Source organism: Echeneis naucrates, chromosome 19, assembly GCF_900963305.1.
Source record: "Echeneis naucrates chromosome 19, fEcheNa1.1, whole genome shotgun sequence".
Taxonomy (NCBI): domain Eukaryota; kingdom Metazoa; phylum Chordata; class Actinopteri; order Carangiformes; family Echeneidae; genus Echeneis; species Echeneis naucrates.
This window is the reverse complement of record NC_042529.1, coordinates 4,836,264-4,859,915: the sequence shown is the minus strand read 5'-3', so window position 1 is coordinate 4,859,915 and position 23,652 is coordinate 4,836,264. Positions and strand designations below refer to the sequence as shown.

At 41.7% G+C, this 23,652-nt stretch overlaps 3 protein-coding genes and 2 long non-coding RNA genes across 6 annotated transcripts in view; 2 read left to right on the top strand and 3 right to left on the bottom strand.

Annotated features, from left to right (window-relative positions):
* Positions 1-10,173, bottom strand: part of LOC115060399 (uncharacterized) — a 27,641-nt gene extending 17,468 nt beyond the window's left edge. Inside the window, exon 1 of the long non-coding RNA XR_003842263.1 lies at positions 9,968-10,173. This is a non-coding gene — a long non-coding RNA (uncharacterized LOC115060399). The remainder of the gene's footprint in view (positions 1-9,967) is intronic.
* entpd1 (ectonucleoside triphosphate diphosphohydrolase 1) overlaps positions 1-11,379 on the top strand; it is a 14,943-nt gene extending 3,564 nt beyond the window's left edge. The window contains exons 2-10 of the mRNA XM_029528319.1: positions 4,276-4,403; positions 4,971-5,088; positions 6,800-6,950; positions 7,226-7,385; positions 7,510-7,713; positions 7,872-8,129; positions 8,652-8,765; positions 8,869-9,006; positions 10,604-11,379. Of these exons, the coding sequence (XP_029384179.1) occupies positions 4,276-4,403; positions 4,971-5,088; positions 6,800-6,950; positions 7,226-7,385; positions 7,510-7,713; positions 7,872-8,129; positions 8,652-8,765; positions 8,869-9,006; positions 10,604-10,810 (1,478 nt within the window). The 3' untranslated portion in view covers positions 10,811-11,379. The remainder of the gene's footprint in view (positions 1-4,275; positions 4,404-4,970; positions 5,089-6,799; positions 6,951-7,225; positions 7,386-7,509; positions 7,714-7,871; positions 8,130-8,651; positions 8,766-8,868; positions 9,007-10,603) is intronic.
* LOC115060394 (potassium channel subfamily K member 1-like) lies at positions 11,243-15,508 on the bottom strand. 2 transcript variants are annotated; one of them, XM_029528321.1, is made up of 4 exons: positions 15,095-15,508; positions 13,186-13,590; positions 12,425-12,565; positions 11,243-12,376 (listed from the first exon to the last, which is right to left on the bottom strand). In XM_029528321.1, exons 1-4 carry the CDS (start codon positions 15,444-15,446, stop codon positions 12,279-12,281), a joined length of 996 nt encoding a protein of 331 aa, XP_029384181.1. In that variant the 5' UTR covers positions 15,447-15,508; the 3' UTR covers positions 11,243-12,278. The 2 variants fall into 2 exon arrangements, with proteins under 2 accessions (XP_029384181.1, XP_029384180.1); XM_029528320.1 differs by having other exon boundaries at positions 11,243-12,565.
* Positions 15,109-16,787, top strand: LOC115060398 (uncharacterized). Its single transcript, XR_003842262.1, has 2 exons — positions 15,109-15,552; positions 16,211-16,787. It is a non-coding gene; the product is annotated as an uncharacterized LOC115060398 (long non-coding RNA).
* LOC115060435 (thrombospondin-2-like) lies at positions 16,788-23,652 on the bottom strand. Its single transcript, XM_029528365.1, has 16 exons — positions 23,473-23,652; positions 23,007-23,183; positions 22,745-22,918; positions 22,357-22,487; positions 21,817-21,951; positions 21,509-21,727; positions 21,307-21,414; positions 21,058-21,217; positions 20,645-20,763; positions 20,205-20,439; positions 19,603-19,830; positions 19,371-19,501; positions 18,955-19,095; positions 18,678-18,775; positions 17,121-17,272; positions 16,788-16,813 (listed from the first exon to the last, which is right to left on the bottom strand). The coding sequence occupies exons 1-16, from the start codon at positions 23,537-23,539 to the stop codon at positions 16,788-16,790; spliced, it is 2,301 nt and encodes a 766-aa protein (XP_029384225.1). The 5' UTR covers positions 23,540-23,652.

Below are 23,652 nucleotides of genomic sequence, written 5' to 3'. Positions count from 1 at the left end.
CTTTGAGTAAGTCCAAATGTTTGCAAAATGAAATAATTCAGTTCAGATTCAGGACTCACATTCAGAGTTGCATTGAGGTTAAACACCACGATGAGCGAGGATTCAATTTAAAGATTACAGAACTAATATTCTTACTGATCACGTGAAGGAAGACCTAAGGACTGGCCTGCGAATGTTATTTTCTTTGTCATATTTATTGCAGGGTTTTCTTTTTTTGGTCAACAAATGATGTGAATGCTGCTGATCTAAAAATGTTTACTTCATGCAGCAGACGTTCTTGATTCCCGTCTTTTTGTTTGCTGATGACTAAAATTTAGCTCAAGCTTGCACGAACATTTTCTTATTTACTTTGGCCACCAAAAAGACAAAGATCGAAATATTTGTGTCAGATAAACTCAGAGATTCACCAAGTGAGGACAGATTTACGTTTCCTACTTCTGTTTCTCTGAGCTCTGCCTTTCCCCTAGCCGCTCCGTCTCTTTCCATCTCATGTTGCAGAATCTTGGCCTCACCTTAACAGCACATTTGTGTTTCCTGAAGGGTCAGAGAACGGATGACTGGGGTGCATGTATTTGGAATTGTATGTCTGTATTGACTCGTGTATTTGTGGGCCTTTGTGAGAGGAAAGTGAGGACAAAGTGTTTGGTCCTCCTGCTTTTATGTGGCTGTTTTGAAGAGTGCACCTTTGTCTTCGCGGTAGAGCAGGTCTGGGACAGAGCAATGGCTGGGCTTAGGCATGCAGTTGGGATCATTATATATTATGTGAAGACGTTTCGTCACAACTGTGGATACAATCCTGTCTGCCTGGAAGCCTGTGTTTCAGTCTGTGTTGACGTTTCCAGGAGAGATCGCTTATTTGCTTCACTGCTCAGGTAAGCCCTCTTCCTGTCTCGACGTGCGTTTCTGGTTATGCGTTCGTTGTCTGTTTAGTCGGCTGCCAACAACAGCGTCACTCGTAAGCGATTACGCATGATGAAGTGCAGTTGGAGGACTTTGGCTGGAATCTTATTCCTCCATCTGTTGGTAAACTCTCAGACATGAAAGCGACAGGAAGGAAGGTCAGTGCTGTGTCTGTTCTACTCTAACAAAACCACTCACCTCACAGGCTTTTATTTGTAATTGGAGTCAGCTGTCATTAATGGTCATTCATTATTGGTCAGGCTAGTTGTGTGCTTCAATCAACAGGCAGTAAACAGATGTCCTCATTCATTTTGCACGTGGTGGACAAACAGCATGTGACCATGATGCATTACAAGAATACATACAGAACGGTGAAGTCATGTGGTTTTATCCCTGCCACACTGGAGTCACAACTTCGAGGAACTCTGATGAACAACATCTAAATGAGATTGTTCCTTCTCACAGTGGGACCCAGACCATAAAACAGTTTAGCCGTTTGTGTCCTGTATTTTATATTCCTTTTTTTTTCTGTCCACTATTTCACCACCTACCATCTACTGCTAAATTTATTGCAAATAAACTTCCCAGTTGAGTTAAACTCATATGGCTTGAATAAAAGAAACAGGGCATCCCACCAGTATAATAAAACCGTATAGTATAACAGTATAATAAGACCATTTTACCCTTTTTCATCTAATCTCTGTTGGAGATGAACTGAACCTAAAATAGATTCTGATCCATCTATCCAGTAGCTTTCCTTTCAGGGTCACCACTCACATTTACAGGCATATTTTGAGTCACCAACTAACCTAAACTCCAAACTGCACAGCCAAACATGCCAGCGAGCATTTGCTTGCTGTGAGGCGTTAGAGATACCTGCTGTATCAACGCGCTCGCCACCTTCCAAAGAATCTGGGACTTAAAAATACAAACATATCAGAAGGAAGCAATCAACACTGAAAATTAAATCCAATATGAATTGCACTACTTTTACGACTTCACTTGTATGCCTTTAGCACTCAGAGACGTGAAGTTGTATGTTTGAGGTCTGATGGTGTGTTAAAATTTTCCACACGATTAAGTTTTGTGTTACCTAAAGCAATTTATTGGCATGATTCAGCACAGACAGTCTGCCAGTAACCTCCATTATACATAAAGGGAAACACACACAAAACATTCAAAAAGAAAAAAAGAAAAAATAAGGAATGCTCAATTCAAGTTAACGACGAGTAATAAACAGCCAGACCTTATCTGTTCCAAGGTAACTCTTTAAAGGATGAAGAATAGCAATGAACTTTGGTTTACAGAATACTTTGCAGTGCAGTCTGTGTGCGTTAATGTGTGTAAGTACAAGAGTTTCCTTAGAGTGGGAGGCTTAGCACTAATCAGCTCTTGCCAAGAAGTCATTCAAAGGGAATAATAAGTGATGAATGACAAGTTAAGAGCAATATTCAAGAGCCTGTTTAAATATGTGTTTGTGTATTTTTGTGAGTGGAGCAAAAGAGGAAAATTACTGCAGAGATCTGTCAATGGATTAACAAATTTGCAGGCAAGTCATGTTTTGTGTCTGCACACACACTAGCTCTCTTGCAACCCCTTTTCTTCTTTCTCTCTCTCTCTCTCTCGCTCGCACACACACAGACACAGACACAGACACACGGCTTCGGAGAAAAGCAGGGGATCCCGATCCGTCACAGAGATGACATCACAGCCTGCAAGTAATAAAAAAGCTCAACAAGGGAGTCCCCACTTCCCCTCCCAGCTACACATCCCACAGAATGAACGGAGAGAGTAGAGCTGGAGCAAATGACTCTCAATAGTTCACAGAGACAGAGACACAGAGAAAGACCCTTTTAAGGGACTCACATGCACGCAAAAAGTGCACTGACACACGCACAAACACACTGTAGTTAGGTCTCCATAGTGACTGGCTTTGCTACCCCAGCTTGGGGAGGAAATGCCAAACTCAGAGCTTCAGAGCAACTCCAGACAATGTGCGCACACACACACACACACACAGAGCTCTATTCTGATCTTCTGGCCACAACGGAAAAAGTTCTCCTAATCTTATAACTTATAACTGTTACCTCCCTTCTGTTCATTCTTTCTACTTCCTGGTCTCCTATTTTCCTTTCCTTTCTACTTCCATTCTCTCTTCCCAAGCCTCCTCCCTCTCTTGTGCTCGCTCTCTCTCTCTCTCTCTCTCTCTCTCCCTCCCTCCCCCTCCCTCCATTGCCCTCTCTCCATCTCTGTCTCCCTCCCCAGTCAGTGATAAGTTCACTGAAGGGGAAAACAGAGGTAAGTGCTCCCTTTTCTGCTCCACTCACCACTGGTTAGCTGCATTAATGTGCTTTAGGTTTCCAGGTTTCAGGTTTTCAGTCTTTTCCCCACAGCTGACAGAGAGCTGCTTTTACTATCAGTCACACAGTTGTGTATCTGTGCCTATATGATCATAGATTGTGGACTGTATTCTACAGTCAGCTTAGTGTGTGTGTGTGTGTGTTTACTTTCCCAGCTATCATGTCATGTGCCCCTAGGTGCTGTCTGTCAGTTTACTTACCTTGGTAATGAACAGCTATTTGTGTGAGAGAGTGAGACTGTGTGTGTCTTTGTACTTTACAATTCAGGTTGGTATCTTGGCCATCTCACTTTTCCATCACAATAGCCTTGTGAATACAGACAGCCAGCTACACCCTGTTTTGTCCCCTTTTAAATCTTTGTGTGTGTGTGTTTCAAGTCCAATTCGTAAACAGTGGAAACTCAATGAGTACTTAGGAAGGAATGGGAGCCAAACAAACTGAAGGCAGACACAGTTGCCAAATATGTATAGGATTAAAATAATACCGAGGGTTAGGATGTTGAAGTTATTAGCTTTTGCCAGAACTGACTCAGAGCTTCAACATAATCTGCACTTTTGATTGAAGTCCACTGCTTTCCCGTTTAGTTAAAAAAAAAAAAAGTTTTTTTCCTTTTAATCATTTTTCAAAGTGAAAATGTTGATATTACTGTATTAGCTAAGAAGATTGGTGTGGCCTTGAGGAAAAACTTTTCTAGTGTGCTGTGACTGAAACAACAACCTCCCCTCCGAATCAATGAACAACTTGGCATCCGTTCAGACACCAAATCAGAAATCCATCTGTTGCCCCTGGTTACAGAATAACATAAGCTCAACACAATCTCAGCAACGGCTGCAACCCCACTGCGGACTCTCATCACACATGTTCTGACATCACGCACACATCTGGATGGATGCAAAACTTGACTAACACCACACACGCTCTCTTCCCCCGTTTGTCCCCGTTTTCTACTCTCTACCTCCGGCAACGCTCTCGACTCTCCTTCCTGTCTGTCTGTCTTTCCCACCCCCGCTCCCAGAGATGAAAGAGAAGAACCCCTGGCACACGCCTGTGACCATCATCATCACTGTGATTGGTGTCATAGCGATTGTTGCCTTGGTAACGGTGGCAGTTTTGCAGAACAGACCTCTCACCCAAAAGTACAAGGTATGGCGGGGGGTGGGAAACGGTAAAATATAACAGATTATTGTAGGTTCTGGGTCCAAAGTCCACAAGCCAAATATGGTCTCCTGTCAATATGACCTCAACCTGTAGTACTGGATCTAGAAATCCATCGCCAAATATGGCCTGTAGCTGATGATAAGGATGGTAAGTCCTTTCTTCTGGCTATAAATGAAGACCAAATGTGGCTCTTACAGTTATTATTCATTACAGCGCCTTCTGTGTTTCCCCAGATGGTTTGATTAATCTTTTTTAAGTTTGCACATATAAACATATCCAATAAAAGGTAGCCCTGAAATTTGTCTTTGGGCTATTCAGCTACTACAGGGATGGATACTAGCCTTTAACTTATGGTGGATGTCACGCTTTGAACAACACACACTTCCATGGCCTGCAAGCTGATAAATGCTGCACAAAAAAAAAAAAACACCATGAAACAAAGGGCAGATCCTAATCTCCACCAGATGTGCACTAAACGTTTAAAACTGCATGTCATTCCAAAGTTAACACCACTGAGCGCTAAACTGGAATGCCTCCCCATTTCCTCCACAGTATGGCATCGTTCTGGATGCTGGATCCTCCCACACGGCTCTGTACATCTACCAGTGGCCGGCAGAGAAAGACAACAACACTGGGAGAGTTGAGCAGACACATTCCTGCAAAGTCAAAGGTAGTGCCTCCTGCAGCATGTGTTACACAGACACCCACCCCACAATTAAGTGTGCGGTCTCCATCATAAACATTTATATGAGCATGCACGTTTGAAGACTTCATTTGACTTTTAGCAAATGTTAATTCTGCTAAACTGGAACAATTCTTTAACTCTGACAGTATTTTTATATTTTAAATGCACGCCACCTTCTAATAGGACAAAAATAACTGAGCAAAGCTTTTAAAAACGTTTAATCTCATTACCAAGCTAATCTCCAGGTAACACTTTCAAAATGTCCTCTGTCCAAACCAATGTAATTGTTCAGTTTAAAGAAGCTGGGCATTGTCACGCCGGAGGAGATGGAGACAGATCAAATCATCAGCTAACATAACAGTTGTTAGATTGTTTCGTTTTTGTTTTTGCCACTCAATCAATTGTGTAACCTTTTCCAATTCTGAACCATTTACCTTGTGTGTTAAGAGTTGTTGGTCATCTGCAGCCAAAATCAATTTGTTAAAAACTCATTAACATTAACAACTCCAGGCCTGATGGATTATTCTGTTAGAATAAACATAGGTTTATGATTTAGTTGCTTCAAATGTATTGATTCACTGTAAAGTGAAGATATTTTATAAATGACTTACTCATAAGATTGATAAGAAGCTTTTCAAATTAAATCAGTGGGACTGCAGTTGTAGGTAGATCGTTTCTTCAGCAGGTCATTGGATTTCCTTTAATGATACAAATAGCTGACTTAATGAAAGAAAACATTTTCCTGAACATGAATGTACAGACAACCAAACCCAAACCAAAGGGTTTCCTTTTTTTGAAAATATAAATAGCTCTTATCTCTTACACAAGAATCCAGGATGTTACGGCTCCCAGCTAACAGACCAGTCTATAAATCAACAATTTTTGGGTTGGTTAAGGCATTAAGCAAACAACATTTAACACCTTGATTAATTGGTAAGCTTTGGAAGGGTTGGTTTGTGGACTACAGTAGAGCCAACCTGGTCCTCCCCCATTGTGTGTGTGCTATGATACGTTTAATAGCCCCCATGAGCACACATGTATTGATCTTGCCAACTAACGCTCACAAAGAAAGAAAAATGTGCATGCAGGACTTTTTTTTTTTTTTTTTAAACCATTCACCATGCTGTATCTAACATTTTTATTGACTCAAAATCTGTCTGAAGTAGCTCAGCCAAAAAAAAAAAAAAAAAAAAAACAACAAAAAAACTCTGTTGAGTTATTAAAGCACACCAGGCCTGTCAGTAATGTCAAACACCTTCCTGCTGTTAGTTTCCCCACCTGAAAGCTGACTTTACTACTGGCTTTTTATTTCTGAAAACAATGTCCAGTGTGATGTAAAGTACAGATGTTATCAAAGCTTTCATAGGCCGCTGACCGTGGAATCAGCACGTCTCTGAGTACAGTTAGCTTTAAAACATGGTGCACAGCTGCTTGCAAAAAATAAATAAATAAATAAATAAAAAACATAGGAGGACTCGAAACAAAGAAAGAAAATAATAAAAAAAAAATAAATTGAGGATTAGGTGCTACAGGAACAGGAAGCTCCTTCTCCTTGCCAGCTCATGAATTACAAACAGATGACCTTCAGTTCCAAGGCAGGCTAGCATCTCTGACCTTCAGGGTCATATTATGATTTATGGTCACTAAATTTAGACTGAATGACATCACCCTCCCACTGACATTTTGCCTCCTCCAGGTCCAGGTATTTCCAGCTATGCGTCTGAGCCATGGAAGGCAGGAGAGTCTTTGAAAGACTGCATAGAGGATGCCAAGCGGAGAGTCCCCGAGAAAAGACATGATGAAACGCCTCTCTATCTAGGGGCTACTGCAGGAATGAGATTGCTCAGGTATGGTGCACATATGATACGCATCCAAAAACAAAAACACAACGACAGTCCTGCTGATGCTGATGTGACTATATGCTCAACTTCAGCATTTTGTGCTCCTATATGTAGCCTTTTTGTGATTTATCTCCACACAATCTATACTGCCCAAGCACCAAATATGTTGCTGTCAAATCCATTACATCCAGCGCAGGAAATGTATTATTTATGCACCGCTGTATTGATTTGAATTATGCATGTGACTCAATCTAATGAATTTGTGTTGTGCTTGTATGCAGTATTGAGGACAGCTCGGCATCAAACAAGGTCTTTCAGGCTGTGGAACAATCCCTGCAAAAGTCCCCCTTCTCCTTTCAGGGAGCGAGACTCCTAAGTGGCCAGGAGGAGGGTGCATTTGGCTGGGTCACAGTCAACTATTTGGACGATCGGCTCAAACAGGTTTGTATGCTTAGCACAAGCATGCCGCCCCCCCTCACGTTTATCCACTTGCAGATGTGATTGTGGGTCAATCTGTGTGCGCCAATGCTTTTTTTTTGTGTGTGTGTGTGTGTTTCTTTTGCAGGGCCTAGAAACCACAGGCGCACTTGACCTTGGCGGGGCCTCAACTCAGATTAGCTTTGTGTCCAATAATTACGACGGCTCTGAGTCACCCAAGAATTCTGTGACCTTCCGACTCTACGGAAATGACTACAACCTGTACACTAACAGCTTCCTGTGTTACGGGAAAGACCAAGCTCTACGATTAACACTGGCACAACAGACTCAGGTAAACCCCTGGTTTAAGTTTCTCCATTTAACATTAATGTAAATCCAATTGATCCCAGATGAGTCAAGTCTTGTGTGTAAAGGAAAAATTCTAAAATGTCATTCAATTAACTTCCTCGCTCTGTTTATTACACCTCTTTATTTCAATCTCTCTCCTAGTCAGGTCCAAGATCAATATTAGATCCCTGTTTCCACCCTGGCTACAATGAGACAGTGACCTACTCAGACCTATATGACAGCCCCTGTGTGTCAGACAGGAAACCTCAGGGAGCTCCTGTAACCTTCACTCACTTGGGACAAGGAAACTCCTCACAATGCCAGGATGTTGTCAAAAGTATCTTCAACTTTACTCACTGCAGATACACCCAGTGCTCCTTCAATGGAGTGTTCCAGCCACTGCTGCAAGGGCCATTTGGGGTAGGATAACACAGTTGTCACTGTTTATTTATCCACACTTATCAGTGAGCGAAAGAGAAGCTGTGTGCTGTTCGGACACAACGATGGGTTACACAATGTACAGATCTGTCTGGCGTAATCTTTGAATGTCACAGCTCCGTGATTAACTTCTGTCTCAGGCATGAGTGGCCTAAATTTGGAACAATTGCATCCATCTATCAGAGTTCAGCCATCACAGCAATATAATTTAGGTGAATAGTATTTTTCTTTTCTTTGGTGTGAGCAACTTCTTAGAAACAGTGTCTCTTGGCTAACCCATATCTAACTCTAAATTATTTATGAGGAGCTACTTTCAAGAGAAACTGTAGGAGTCAATCAAGACCAGAAAAAAAACAAAAAAAAACAACAACTTATGAGTCAGATAAGAAGAACTGATCTAAAAGTATTTATATTAATGGATTACTTCATTTGCTTAAGATAACAAAAAGAGTTACTGACTGTTTGCCTCATCTCTTCCTCTCCCCTCCTCCCGTTTCATTGCAGGCTTTTTCCGCGTACTACTTTGTGATGAACTTTCTCAATCTGACTGATACATCCATTCCTTTGGAAGTTGTCAGGAAAAGGCTCTCAATCTACTGTGAAACCCCCTGGGATCAGGTCAGGACTATTTCATACAGAATAAAATGTCCTTCGATATTTATGTATACATGTGCAGCCTAAACAAGACAATCCTCATGTTGCATTTGATCTGTTCAAACAGATAAAGCAGCGGCATCCAGATGTAAAATTAAAGTACCTGGCTGAGTATTGTTTCTCTGGCACATACATCCTCACCCTGTTGACAAAAGGATACAACTTCACCTCTGAGAGTTACCCAAATATAAAATTCATCAAGAAGGTCAGTATATCACAGTCCACTCCTTTCCCATTTCATATCCCCTCCGTGCATTTGTGAGTGTATGTGTTAACTTTTTAAGTTTCACACAGTGTGACAATTGTGTGTTAAATGGGAGCACTTTTAACCGATCCTCACTTAATTAAAGGCAGTTTACCAGATTTTGTGGTTTTAGGAGTAAAGTTGCTATAGAAGGCCAAATTTTAAGCCACTTTTAGGAAATGAATTGCAAAACTTATTCCATCCATTATCTTTACAGCGTTACCATTAGCAGCCACAGGGCCGTGCATCCTGGACAAAAATCACTAAACCATCACACAGGGCCAACATACAGAGACTCACAACCACACTCTCCCCAGTTTTCACTGAAACACTGATTGATGATGGACTGAGAGAAGAAGTGAGAGTATCCAAAGTGAACCAACTCAGACAGAAGAACAACACACAAACTCCACACAGAAATGGCCCCAGACTCACACATTTGTGGATATTGGGCTTTTCTGCCTCAGTGGACAAACCCTGGAGACTCACTCATCATCCATGTGACAAAAGGAAGCATCTATCGGTGTTTATAAATAGGTGCTGGTCAATTTTCTATCCATCAACTAAATGACAATTGATTGAAAACAAACTAATGACCCATTACAACTCTTTGAAGATAATCACCACACAGTATCAGGAGGTATAGTAAGCAAAGTGTAAACACCATCAGGGAGACGTATCACCAGCAGACAATGCAGCACAGAAGTCTTACAACACAGTCAAAGTCATAAACTGTCAAAACCTTCATATGCCAAAGTACACGGATACAACATCCTCCCAGACAATCGGTTTTATAGCACCGAAAGAAACACACTTAAATCAGCAGCATCAGAAAAACACAGCGCCAGAGCCAGACTTTCACATTAAATCAAATAATTAAAAAACAAACAATCACTAATGAAGAAAGTAGAAGGATCTTTACCTTGGAGTCCGGACCAATGGCGAAGACAAACAGCTAAGTAGTTCCTCCACAAGTGCAGCTGGTTTCCGACAGGTAGCGCAGTAAAACTCACATGGGACAGCAAAATCAAAAAGAAAAGCAAAGTATAGGTTATAAAAATCATCCAGATGGTTTTTAAAGAGTACAGGTGAGGTAAAAAGCAGAATCACCTTCAGGAAGAAGTAAAAACGCTGCGTCGCGCGGATGCATGAACGTGATTGGCTCTAATTGGTCAGGTGGCCGCTGAGCAGCTGTGATAATGAATTTATTTAATTTATTTCAGTGTTTTCGGAATAGTTTGAAATAAAATGTCATATATTTTCTCCCTGGACTCAAGTGGAAGAGTGAACCCCGATCCTTCATTAGGTTTTGGTGTGTAGTGGGCCCTCCCAGTGATGTCCAGCTGGGTCAGGACCTGGTCTATGAAGGCCATGGCATATGATTCATGTAATTTCAAAGCAGCCAGTGAGCTGATGTGTGTGTGAAAGTGTGTGTGTGTGTGTGTGTGTTTTTGTTCCTCCACTGACATTAATTTGGTCTCTTCCATTACAGTATGAATACTTGGCCTGTGGTGTATATAAGGAGATGACAGTGATGCTTGTTTTTTGTTGTGCACAGATAAAAGGCAGCGATGCAGGCTGGACGCTGGGCTACATGTTGAATCTGACCAATATGATTCCAGCTGAGGCTCCTGACTCTCCCCTGCTGCCCCACTCCGGCTACGTCTCCATCGTTACTGTCATCACAGTGTTGCTTTTTGTCCTCTTAATTTTCAGCCTGCGCCCTTTCTGGCCCCGTTGTTCCAAGCAGCCACAGATCATATAAACAGACACACAAACACACTGTATGTATGAATGATAGCGATGACGGGAATGTATGTGAAGGTTTGTGAGTATGTTGGTGTGGGCCTCTTTTACCAATTTGTGAAGAAAACAGTCAACTTTGCACCTTCCTGCCTTTGTGAGGATGTCAAAGGTCATCGTCTGCTGCAGTCCTAAAGCTCATATAAACTCTGGGATATTTCAGAAGGACAAATTGCTTTCACTCACTGGGAAGTGAGTTCTGCATCCCTGGTTGAGGGATATTAGTTGTTTGTCAGTATGTATGTTTGATGTTGAGTGTGAGCATTTGAATGTGTGCTTGGATGTATGTACCCACATCAGTCTGCATGTATGTGTCTTGAATTATGATGTGGATATGACACTGTATGAATAAAATAAACAGTTTATATAAAATATGTAATTATCTGGTCATTGGTACTTCTGAAACATAATTTTTATATTCCTTAATGTTATAGAATTTATTTACAGTTTCTCTAAAGGAAGTCCATTAAAAATGACCGAGACAAATGTCTGTTACTGAATTTAAAAAAAGAATAAATGACAACGAAAACAGCAGCCAAATTGTCTTTGGACATTTTCTTCATGTACAATGTACACAAAAAAATTATTAAAAACTTCCACCGCCATAAAATGTTCAATAGGTTTAATAAAATATATGAATGTTAAAAAAGGATTTTGTTCAACACACCAGCAAGCAGTAGAGATCAGCTCCCAGTAACATAAATCTATTTTTTGCATGTAAAATGAAAGTGCTTCCCTCTAGTGGTAAAAAGGCACACACTGCATTACAATAACAACAATGAACTAAATATGTAAACATGGCAATGGGACCTGAAGGTCAAAAATCACCTCATGGAACCAGGAAGAAAACAATGTTCATTCCTTGGCAGTTTTTTCCTCACATAATGTACCAAATAGGCAGAGCGATCATGTTCCTCATTCTCATGGTACAGCTTTATGACTTCCAAGGACAATTTCCTATGCAAATACTTCCAGAGATTATATAATGTGCTAAAAGGCAGTGTGAAATCCTGCAGGACACACTGTGCTGCATTGGAACTACAGCCTGCCAAGATCCTGGCAGGAAACTGAAGTTTGCGGGGCTTCCCTCCGTCTGGGGGCCCAGCCTTTTATCTGTGTTATAGATCTAAGTCTTATCTGCAAAGAGCTGAGGAACAGAGGAGAACATTAAAACAACGCCATCCTGATAATCAGTGGGTGTTTCCCACTTTCTGCCACCCGTGTTGATACTGGCACCGGCAGAACAATTACTTTTTAAAAAAAAAATGACCAAACTGACATTTGAGCTTCGATGTAGACGTAGTCAGCCCAGGCTGCCTATTTTCTCTAATATACACATGAAGATAACAGCCAGCATGTCCTGAGCACTCATGTAGAGAGCTGAAGTTCATAGACCAGTCCTTTAAAGACAATGTGTGGCAGCCAAGCTGTCATCTTAGCTTCTTGTTAGCAGCTGATCCCGATACTGGGGTGTCTTGCCGTAAAGATGCCGCCTGCTCTGAGACAGAGGGGATGGCCGATATGTTATCTATCATGACGTCCGAGACGTCATTCAGCTGGTCGCTCGTCCGCTCGCGGTCGATGATGTTGGTAGTCTCGGAGTCCAACTCTCGAATGTTTTCTTTGTAGAACCTCTGTCTGAGGCGTCTCATCTGGGGAAGCTCGCAACACGTCTCCAGCACCACCAGGATGCAAATCAAGCCCAGCAGCAGGTAGACTAGGAGAGCAAATACACAGACACAATGGCAACTCGAAGGAGCAAAGTCCAAAACAGCATGAGTAATAGTATCAGGCCAAGTGCGGTTATAAAGAATGGGTGTAGTGGTGAAGAGTTAAGGCGTTGTTTCACCTTGTCAATCAGACAAAAAAATCTGAGTCATAACATCACCTTTGCTGAATTTGTGATGCCATTTTTACTTTTAGACCTCACAATCTTCATCTCCCTGACTTTTCCTTGAGCGCTATGCTAACGTGAGTTTTTTGACTAATTATCAGCATCTTAGCACTGTTTCACATTTAGTTCAAAGGTCCACTTCACAACCAAACAGAGGCTCTGATATCACTGTAGATTCTTAAGACTTGTTGCTTTTTGTTGTTAGGTAAAATTCCTTTGAATTTGAATCACAAGTCATAGGCTTCTGTCAAGTGAGACAATGAAACACAAGTGAACAATCTTTTCATTTTAGGGGCAACAATCCAACAACAATGCACCAATGCTTGGTGTAATTAAAACATTTATAATCCAGTGGGCCCAATCAAAAATGCAGCAAACACTTTGATTCAGATGAAAGCCTTCCACCTGACAGCAGTGGGAATATATTTCAGCCAGCTACTCACCCGTAATGGCCAGCCTGTACAGCTGTGGGTGTGGGTTGTCGTCTTTACTGTGGGTCTCTCCGGGGACATAATCCCCAAGGCCAATGGTAGTCAGGGAGATGAAACAGAAATACAGCGACTCCAGAAAGTTCCAGTCCTTCTCCAGCTTCACAAAGATCAGCGCAGGAATGATGAGCAGCAGCACGATCATCAAGACAGCAAGGCAGGCGGCATGGATGACGGACAGCTTGGATCTAGATATGGCCCATCGACGATGGAAGTAAGACACTGGGCGCACTGAGACGAGAACCATGATCCTCTGCACCACCGCAGAGAGGAAGAAGAGCGTAACAGGAATGCCAAAGAGGGAGTAAAAAATGCAAAAAGCCTTCCCTTCATCTGAGAGAGGTACAGTGTGGCCATAACCTGAAAATACAACAAATATGCAACACAGCCTTAATTATAGCAGCATAATTAGAGGCAGGATTCCTGCAGGAGTCATTTAGACTCTGTGAAGCTTTACACACAGCAATAATTAGAGAGAAGGATAGAAAAGATGACAGAAGCTCTTTCAATTCCAACCTGTCTTCCTGTGAAAGCTCTATACAACTGAAACCAACTATAAATACATAACAGGCTGAAAACATAGATGAATTATTCATTGAATGTTAATGTTATAATATTTTAAGTTACACTCTTTGTAACCTACATGTATGTATGTTTACACTACAGGGAGCTGGAGGGCTGCAGGGTTCTCTGTGGATCTTAATTAGTTCCTTTTAGTAGCACTAAGAGATAAACAACCAGATGTGTTAATGGAGCTTCAAGGGTGTGAATTCCCATTAAAAAGGATAATAATAATTCCCTTAACAATATTTCAATATTTCTGTTTTTTATTTATTTATTTATTTACTGAGAAAGAGGTGGTGCAACAGCTAAAGCCTGACAAAATATTCCTAAAGTCAAAACAGAACCCATAATTTAATAGTCGCACTTTTTAATAGGTCACTGTGTACATGGCTTGTACGCAAAATTAGTGAATTAATCAACAGATAAATTGTTTACATAGCTGGAGCTGTTAATATGAGGGTTGCCTACTTGTGAAAAACTCCCCTTGTGGGTTTTTTGTCCTCCAGCTTGTCTTCAGGAAATGAGTTTTTCAAATCTCCCTTGAACTCTACTCTGCTACCGATATGAACAAGGAAACTGGTTTTACTTGCTGCAATCATTCTTCCTGTCCGAAATCAGCAACGAGAGACAAAATCAGCCGTCCTTTCTTCCACACATTAAGGCAGAATCAGAGGCTCTTCGGCAGCCCGAGTTAGATAAACTAAGGCAGGAGATTCTTAAATTACAGCCTTTTTAGTATTAAGTTTCCACTTAGTATATCGAGTCCTTTCACTGCAGCTCGTTGTGGAAAACACAGTTTACAGAAAAGAAGGAGAAAATTTCACAGTGTATTGAAAACAAGTGTCCACTTGATTTGACTAACCCGGCGTTACATAAGATAAAGTTTGAGTGTTCGTATGTTCACAGAGAGCACCCTGTACAGTGTGAGTCCCAAGTACAGATAAAAAAAAAACAACTTTTTAAAAAAAAACATAACAAAACCCACACACTGTTGTTTTAATGCCTCATAGGTGACTCAACTATTCTGTAGATCAGAAAAACTGTTCACCTTAATGTTTGACCTTCACTCTGACCTGCTGAAGAGGGAGGCTCTCATCTTACATTCAACTTTAACAAAACAGTCTGCAGATACAGGTGGAAGAACGAAGGAACTTTATCCAACCAAACATTCACAACGATAATTATTATTTATCTGTTTTTTTTTTTGTTTAGTTTTTTTTTTTTTGGGGTGGGGGGGGCAGCATCTTGATATAAAGGGACCTTTTGGAGACTTTTTAGAAAGTGTGGCTGTGCGGCTCACCTGTGGTGGTCAGCACGGTGCTGGTGAAGAACAGGGAGGACACAAAGTCCCAGTTGCGCTCGGTGTCGTTGGTCAGCACCGAGACGCCATAGTTGTTGGCCTGCAGCGCGCGCGCCAGCAGCTCCTCCAGGCGCGCGTCAGACACGCAGGTGTTGTTGCCGAGGAAGTCGTCGCGCGCGGCCCGCAGCTCGCGCCGCAGCTCGCGCTCGTACGGCAGCTCTACGGCGGAGAAGATCCCGGCGCCGGCGAGCAGGTAGAGCACGTAGGCGACGGCCAGCAGGGCGAAGTTCAGCCCCGAGTTGTGCCGCTCCAAGAACCGGGCGCACCGGCCGTCGGTCCACCTGGGCGCCATCCCCGAAGGACACCTTCAGCCAGCCCCAGCAGCAGCTCCGGACCGGGCCACTGCTGCTCTTCCTCATTCTCCACGTCAGTGTGACGTCAGCCACTCACCGCGCCAGGTAGTGTGTGTGTGTGTGTGTGTGTGTGTGTGTGTGTCCAACTGGTTGGACGTGTTCCGTGATGACAAAAGATTTATTTTGCTTTGGACACAATGTCAGGTTTCAGGTTTAAAGGTGTGAAGAAAACCTCTCAACAGTTCAGCAAAAAACTGAAACCGTGGCTTTGTAAATGTTTCTGAGGATTATTAGCTCCATATTTTTTTTTCCTTTTAAGGAAATGAAATGTTTAATTGTTTAAATAAAATGTTTACCCCCCCCCCCTTTTTTATGAATAAAATAGCTATAATGTTAACGAACAACCAACTCATTTCTTATATTATGACATTATATCATTACACAAGTGGGCTGCTGGATTTGAGGATCTCAGACTTTACACGAGTAGCTGAACATTTTCTGTGTTAGACGGTTATAAACATGATTCACTACCAGAAATTACACCCCAACAATATGAGATAGTTCAAATGAGTTCTACCTCAACCAGCTCCTGACAGGGGTAGTTTTATATGATGAGTGCTTCAAGTACAATCTCTCGATAGTGCTTTTAAATTGTAATGGAATCTTTTTTCGACATGTTCTTATATAAATAAATGATTTGATGACTTCCTCCATCACTGACTCCAGCAACCTCAAATAACCTTGTCTGCTTCCGTCTTTGCAGTTATTGCTTTGACCGGTAGGAGGCGGTAGAGACCATGTTTCCACAGCTGTTTGTGAACCACGTTGGCGTCACCAGAAAAGACAAGACCAAAAAAAATAAATAAATAAAAAGAAATTGGGGAAAAAAATGATTTTATTGATAAGTTACCACCAGACATCTGCTCTACACAGTCCATCATCAAGCCTCTCTCTCTTATATCTGGTTGCCAGTAATAAATAATTATTTACACCCATTAGAAAAAGGACAAATTAGAAGCAATAACAAGTTATTGTCAGATGCTGTCAGAGTCTCACTGTATCGTACAGAAAGGTCAATACTGTTGCATGAAAAGCTGATAGATGATTATGGTCACTAATTGATAGCCTTGGCTGGATAAGTGCCTGGTGTAATTGTCTTGTTCTCTCTCCCGCTCTCTCTCTCTCTCAGTTGTATGAAGGTCATCAGAAATGAATGTGCACCTCTGGTTGGATGTTGTACAGTTGTCTTGTCTATCCCGGCAAAATGATTCAGTTATCTGAAGAAAGGGGAAAAAAAAAAAAAAAGCTGATTAAAGATATGGTCAGCAGAAAGACACGCATCATGAGAGGAATGGATTTACAAATACTGAAGAACAGAAATGTGATGTCTATTTAATCCTAATTGAAATAAAACAATTCCAACATTCTTGGCTCATAATTTTCTTGTTTGAATGAGAATTAATGGCCTAATATTTAATAATATGTCACCTACAGAGTTATATTCACCACATAGTAATTATTTTTTTTGCTTTTAATGCATCTCAGCTTTTGCTCAACTAGGATTGTAAATGCTATAATGTGTTGACGAACAGTGTAGAAATAGTATTTGTGTAAAGAATCTGAGTGCTCGCTCCATCTCTGATCTGCAGTCAGGACAAATATTTTGACCACACTGTCTGCCTCACCTCTGCACTCATATCTGAGGTCTGAGAAGAGAACATGTTCCTGAGAGAAGACAAACAGTCCAAGTCTGCCTCCAGCCAGGGTGTGATCGTACACTGCCCCGGAGTCGGCCAAAATAACCCTGCCCTCGTACACCACCACCCTGCAACACAAACACAGCACAATTAATTGCACAATTAATTGTAATTGTAATTGTATTAATGAATACAATACTGATCTCTGCTGAAGCTTCTCGTGATAAAAAAATGAATTGTTGCTATATTTATATTTGTAGGAATAAATAAATGATGAATGCAGGACATTTATACTCCTGGTGGAGTATATTTTACTTTCTGGTATTGCTATTTTCACTCAAAAAAGGAATCTGAATCCTTCTTTCATGATTAATTGTGATGTGCACTGCATTTCTAGGTCAGGTTTGTTTTTTGCTTGTGTACATTCCTTCCGGTTGCCGTTCTTACCATACATTCGAACTGACAATATTGAGGATATGACGTCAAAGGGGGAGAAAATTTAAAGCAGTTCCAAGGGAACTTGGTAGCAGCTATCAAAAATATCAATGTGTGTGTGTCCTTTGTGATCAAAGCAGGAGCTTCTTTTCAGCCTCACATTCAATGAATGTGCAGCCGTACACTTGGCCTGCAGTACAATCACTCTACACCCACAATGCAGCACAGCCAATGCTTCAAACATCGCCTTCTTTAAGACTGAACAATTGGTCCTAGTTCATAACAGCCTTGTCCTTATTTCCCTCACTTTTTCTCTCCATCTGCACATCAACAGCGTGAAGCGCAGAAAATTCATTGCTTGGAGGCTTTTTTTTTTTTTTTTTAAAGTCCATTAGTGAGAAGAACAACTAAGTAGAAGTAGATATGGCAGGTTGAGGAGAACTGGGTACAACAAAGAAAGTGAATTACACTGTTATCAAAACATAACTCGTAGAGATTGATGATATCCTGGAGTATAAGAACATCTGAGAGTGAATTATTTCTTCAAGGGTGACACTGAATGCGATTTTCACAGATTGAAAAATTTATTCAGCAGATTGTTGTTCCACTAAAACCCACATGAACATCTGGTGCTGAGTGAGCCCGAAATGTGTGATTTAAAGGGCCACGCCACAGTTTTTTGTTTGGGTGTTGGGTTTTTGTTGTTGTTGCTGAGTTTTGAATTTATTTTGTTTTACCTTACATTCTGGAATGACTTTACTTAAACAATGCATTAAAACCTGCTTGATCGCCACCAAAGAGCCAGCGTGTTTTGTATTGTTATTGAAACAACACAGTTCCTCGTGTGAGTTGCTTGTTTAACCTCAAGTGACTCTGAATTTCTCTGAGTAAATACGATAAAATATTGGCTTGGTGCTTTAAAAGTCACATTGCAAAGCTCCATCAGATGCTTACCTGTTAATTAAAAGTTAGAAGGTTACTGGTAATGTGTTTCAGACTTGCTGTTAGATTCTTTCAGTCTGGTTCAAGACATATGTGATAAAAATAACATGTTTATTTGATGGCGTTACTTCATAATGATGATGACGGTGTCTGTACCTGATGAACCCAGTCTTGGGTCTGTGGATAAGATGCATGCGGTAGGCTGTATAGTCCTTCCAGCCAATGTTATTGGGGTCATGCCACAATGTTCTGACCTGATAAAGATACAGACAAACATCTAGGCATGAGGGCAGGAATATTGTACTCAAACATCTGTGTCAGTCACTCAAATAATAGTCTGTTGAAGATCATTTTAGGTAAGGTTTGTTCAAAAAAGAACTTTTGTGTGGGTTATGACAGCAGAAAAAAAAAAAAAAGAGTCAGTGATTCGTGCCTGGTGTCTGGTATTTCCGGTGTGCCAGAGGGCATTACGCAGATATTCTCCTGGTCCTGTGGTGGAGTTGACCAGTTTGATGGAGACTCCCGCTGTGCCGAAAGCTTTAGATGGCCTTTTCTCCCAGTAAGCCTGAGACACCTGAGAGAGGAGACATGGAGGATAAAAGGGTGTGAAGGTTGAGCTGACAGAAGTGAGGAATGTCACGCTGCAAAAAAATACAAAGCAATACAAAGGAAGTTTTGGTCAATGAAATATTTGAAGATGAATAAAGATGGATATAACTTTTGACTCAAATGCCAAGTTAAAGGTTTTTGAGGGTCATTTAGACAAAATATGTACTCCAATTGATTTGAAGTCAATAGCAGTCAGCCATCAATGCTGAATCCAGCAGGTCAAGGCAATTTAACTCCCACCTGTTTCCACATGACAACATAGAAGCGTTGACTTGACTGGTAGGAAAACACGATGCCCGCATAGTCATCATCCCGGTTTGTGTTCACATGAAGTGTCACACTGAAGTCCACAGCACTGAACTTGTGATATCCTGTTCAAGCCAAGAGGAGACTTGTGTTATTAGACCACAACAAGAAGTTTCCCTTCACTCAGAAGATGTTTTTGACCATCAGGAGTGGGAGCCTGTCTGACCTAAAGCGATGCCAGGGTCCGAGTTGGCCGTCTGCAGCAGCTCTCTACCCTGGCTGTGAATCACCCAGAGGGGGTCAGACTGCGTTGTGCCTTTAGGGTCCAGCAAAACAACCTGAAACTTCTTGAAGTCCACAGACCCAATATCCTGGTTCAGTGGACAGGGATCCAACGCATCTGGAACACTGTCATTGTCAAAGTCATCAAAACAGGCCTCCCCACTGCCATCACCTGAGAAAGAGAAGGAAGGAGAATTTTACTGAAACATGTTACTTTCTATTATTTTCTTCCAAGAAGGGAACAAAAAGGCCAGGACTGGAAATGTGCAAATGTCTTAAATAGTCCTGTACTTTGGTGGATAGATATAAACATGTTTCAAAGTATGATTCAAGACACTGTAGGGAGTCATAAACTCTTCATGTTCATGTCCAACATTAACATGACCTGAACCACGAGACTGCGTGGCTGCAAAATCCATCTGTCATAAAATATTATCTCTGCGCAGCAGGAAATGAATCACAATTCGTACTAAACTGTAAGACGATATGAGAGATTCCTGGTTCTGTTTTACTGACGGAGCTCCAAGACCCAGAACCTGCACTGACCATCCAAGTCCAGCTGGTTCCTGTTGGGCACGAGCCTGCAGTTGTCCCGGTTGTCAGGGATACCGTCGTTGTCGTCGTCGTGGTCACAGGCATCTCCCATCCCATCGTTATCGTGGTCGGCCTGGTTACTATTGGGGATGTAGGGGCAGTTGTCAAGAGAGTTTTGGTGGCCGTCCTCATCGACGTCGTCGTTGTCATCACACGTGTCTCCTACCAGGTCATTGTCAGAGTCAAACTGCAAACACACACACATACAACAGATTGAAATCTGTATATGAACTTTAAATAGGTCTCCATGCTCAGCTTTCCATTAGCCATTCCAAGGTGCAGATTTCCAGGTGTATTCCCAAGATTCCCAAGGTTTCTAATAGTAAATATAATTTCATCAGTAAATACATACTGCATCTGCGTTTGTCAGCATTGAGTGTTTTTGTAGGAACCTGCAGTGGGTTGTGTAGAAGGGGACAGTTGTCACACTGGTCCCCAACACCATCCATGTCTGTGTCCCTCTGGTCAGTGTTGTAGACTAAGGGACAGTTATCATGTTCATTCAGAACATCTGGAGAAACAGACAGACACACACACACACACACACACACACACACACACAGTAAATAAAGTACATCTTATTTGGCTTTTACTTACTTTTTACTTCGACTTTGATCCTTAAATGTAGATACACAGAAAGAAACAAGGCTACAGGGAGTAAAGAGGAAAGTAGGAATAAATTATACCTTAAGTATTTTAGTAAATCCTGGATGCCTACGGGGGTACGAAAGCTTCCGTCTGGGATGTTAAGAATCTGTTTTCTATGGTGCAAATAAAGAGGAGAAAGAAAACGTTGAATAATTACCGTCCCCATCAATGTCAATGCTGCAGGCGTCTCCCTCTCCGTTGTCATCCGTGTCTATCTGCAGTGGGTTGCTGTCAAAAGGACAGTTGTCACAGCTGTCCCCGACCCCGTCTCTGTCAGAGTCATACTGCCGAGGGTTGAACACGAGCGGGCAGTTATCCTGCATCAAACCGCCACACATTCACATGAATACACCTGTGTGTGAAATGGATATGGTGCTCTCCAAATTACTCTCAACCATAATCTCACCCTCTTATCTATGATGTCATCATTGTCGTCATCAGGATCGCAAGCATCTCCCAGTCCGTCCTTGTCCAGGTCTTCCTGTCCAGAGTTTGGTATCATGGGGCAATTATCCTGCATCCAACCACAGCACAGTTTAGTGGAATCGCATTCAATATTTTAGTGTTGCTGTATTTTTTATTTTTTTATTTTTTTATTTTTTTTTTACCTTTTGACAATGGTATGTTGCATTTTTCTTGCAGGTCAATCTGTAGTTTGGCCAGCCATCCAGATCAGAGTCTTCACCACACACAAAACCATCTCCTGCAAATCCAACTGCACACGTACACTTGTACAAGATCTCAGATGACAGGCCGAGGTACGCACACTCAGCATACCTGTGGCAGGTGTGTGTGTTGTCTTTGCAAGGATTGTATGGTTCGCACACCTAGAATATTAGCAAGCATCTGAGAATACAAAAGTGGTGTGTTCATTTGAATTAAAATCAAAAACGTAGTAAATTTTAAAACAACATACCTGCTGGGTTTTCCAGGCTTGCAGCAGTCCAAGGCCGTATGGCTGTGTGCCTTTATAGCGAGGAGGACAGGGTAGGCAGTAGTACCCAGGGTCTGTGTTTACACATTCTGTAAAACACACACCGTCCACTTCACACTGAAGAGAGAGCAATTAACTGTGTTCAGCATTTTAAATGAACTGTTTGTTCGTCTGTGTTTTGTCTCATTGTGATCTGCTGATAATTCATAACTTTTGTGTCATTAGCATTTATCTCTGGGAATCAAAAATTCATATATAAAAAACATTACAATAGCTGTTGAGATATTTCAGTTTGAAACATAGCGTTTGTCCATTTGGACAAGCCTGATTTCATGTCAGACCATTCAAGGCATCCCAGTATAAAACTATTGGCTGATGTCTATTATAACATGCAGCAAAAATGGATAATTTGATTGATTCCGATGAACCACATCTCCAACACAGTTATTTTTGGGCTGATGCCTGGAAATAATATGCTTGTCACTTTGCAGTTTTACGCAGTATAAAATGTGTGGTTATTACCTCATTCTCATCTTCACAGTGGGTGCCATTGCCAGTTAATCCCAAAGGACAGTACCCACATTCCCAAGATCCATCGCTGTATGATATGCACCGCACCCCGGGAAAACATGGATTTGACAGCAAGCACACGTCTGAAAACAGTGAGCCGTTCTTATGAGCCACAAAGTAAACAATCCAAGACTGGGTCTATGGAAAAATATTTTTGAATTAGTCATTCTGTCCTAAACCTCAGTTACTTAATAAAGACTGTAGGATATTGTTTTTAATCCCATCCTCTTTGGAAAAAAATCATTATAAAAAGGATTACGTTCGTCTATGGACGTGAAGCTTAGTCTACTTATAGAACAATAGCTGCTTACACAATTAAAATATTAGAGGTTAAGTTTACCAATGGGACACGGCTGTTTATTGCAAGATTCATAGTCCACAGCATCACCAGCACAAGGCTTCCCACCATTCTGGGGGGCAGGGTTCAAACACTCTCTCTGGCGACTTGAAAGGCCTCCTCCACAAGAATCAGAGCACGCTGACCATTCAGACCACGTTGTCCAACCTCCGGCAACTACACACAAACGTACAAATCCAGACGTCTGCAAAGTAGTTAAGCACCACAGCACAGATTGTACATGCATTGCTGCTCCTGCACTCACTGGGGCAGAGCGTGTTGTTGCAGGATTGTGTCTCCCTCACACTGCCCAAACATCCTTTACCCCCCCTCAGTGGTGCCGGGTTGTTGCACAGACGTACGCGAGTGACATGTCCTTCCCCACACGTGGTCGTGCAGGCAGACCAAGGAGACCAAAGACCCCAGTTCCCATCAACACGCGCTACACATAAAACAGACCCAAAAATATTGTCGAAAGTTTTTCTCGTGTGCCTGGAAATCTGTTGTTGTGTAGAATTAAACACAGACCGTCACCACAGCTCTGCAGTGTGTGCACATTTACAGTGCTGAAACAACATGTTTCCAATTATGACAGTAAAGTTTAAAATCCATTTGCCTGAAGTTCCACGTCTGCACTGAGAAATATAAATTTATTTGCCTTTGATGGCCGTATTCAATCAATCATTACAAATCAAGATTAGCGATGGATCAGATTTGCAGTGATGTCCTACCCTTGCGTTCACATTTAACCAGCATGCAGCTGCGGGTTTGAAGTGATGGGCCAGAACAGGATGGCATGATGCCGTTGCACGATCGACCCCTTTGCTGTCCCCCACGTCCACAGGTGACAGAACAGTGGGTCCACTCAGACCATGGAGACCAGCCGTCTTCGTTATCTTTGCACAAACACA

Excerpts from the sequence above, each read along its gene's own strand:
- LOC115060394 (XM_029528320.1), bottom strand. The coding sequence starts at position 15,446 with ATGGCGCCCAGGTGGACCGACGGCCGGTGCGCCCGGTTCTTGGAGCGG. Across the intron at positions 13,591-15,094 it reads CACCGTGCTGACCACCACAG|GTTATGGCCACACTGTACCT; the intron begins GTGAGCCGCACA and ends TTGTATTTTCAG. Across the intron at positions 12,566-13,185 it reads GTACAGGCTGGCCATTACGG|TCTACCTGCTGCTGGGCTTG; the intron begins GTGAGTAGCTGG and ends TTGCTCTCCTAG.
- LOC115060435 (XM_029528365.1), bottom strand. The coding sequence starts at position 23,539 with ATGCCATCCTGTTCTGGCCCATCACTTCAAACCCGCAGCTGCATGCTG. Across the intron at positions 21,415-21,508 it reads CAACATACCATTGTCAAAAG|GATAATTGCCCCATGATACC; the intron begins GTAAAAAAAAAA and ends GGTTGGATGCAG. Across the intron at positions 20,440-20,644 it reads TTCTACACAACCCACTGCAG|TTTGACTCTGACAATGACCT; the intron begins GTTCCTACAAAA and ends GTGTGTTTGCAG.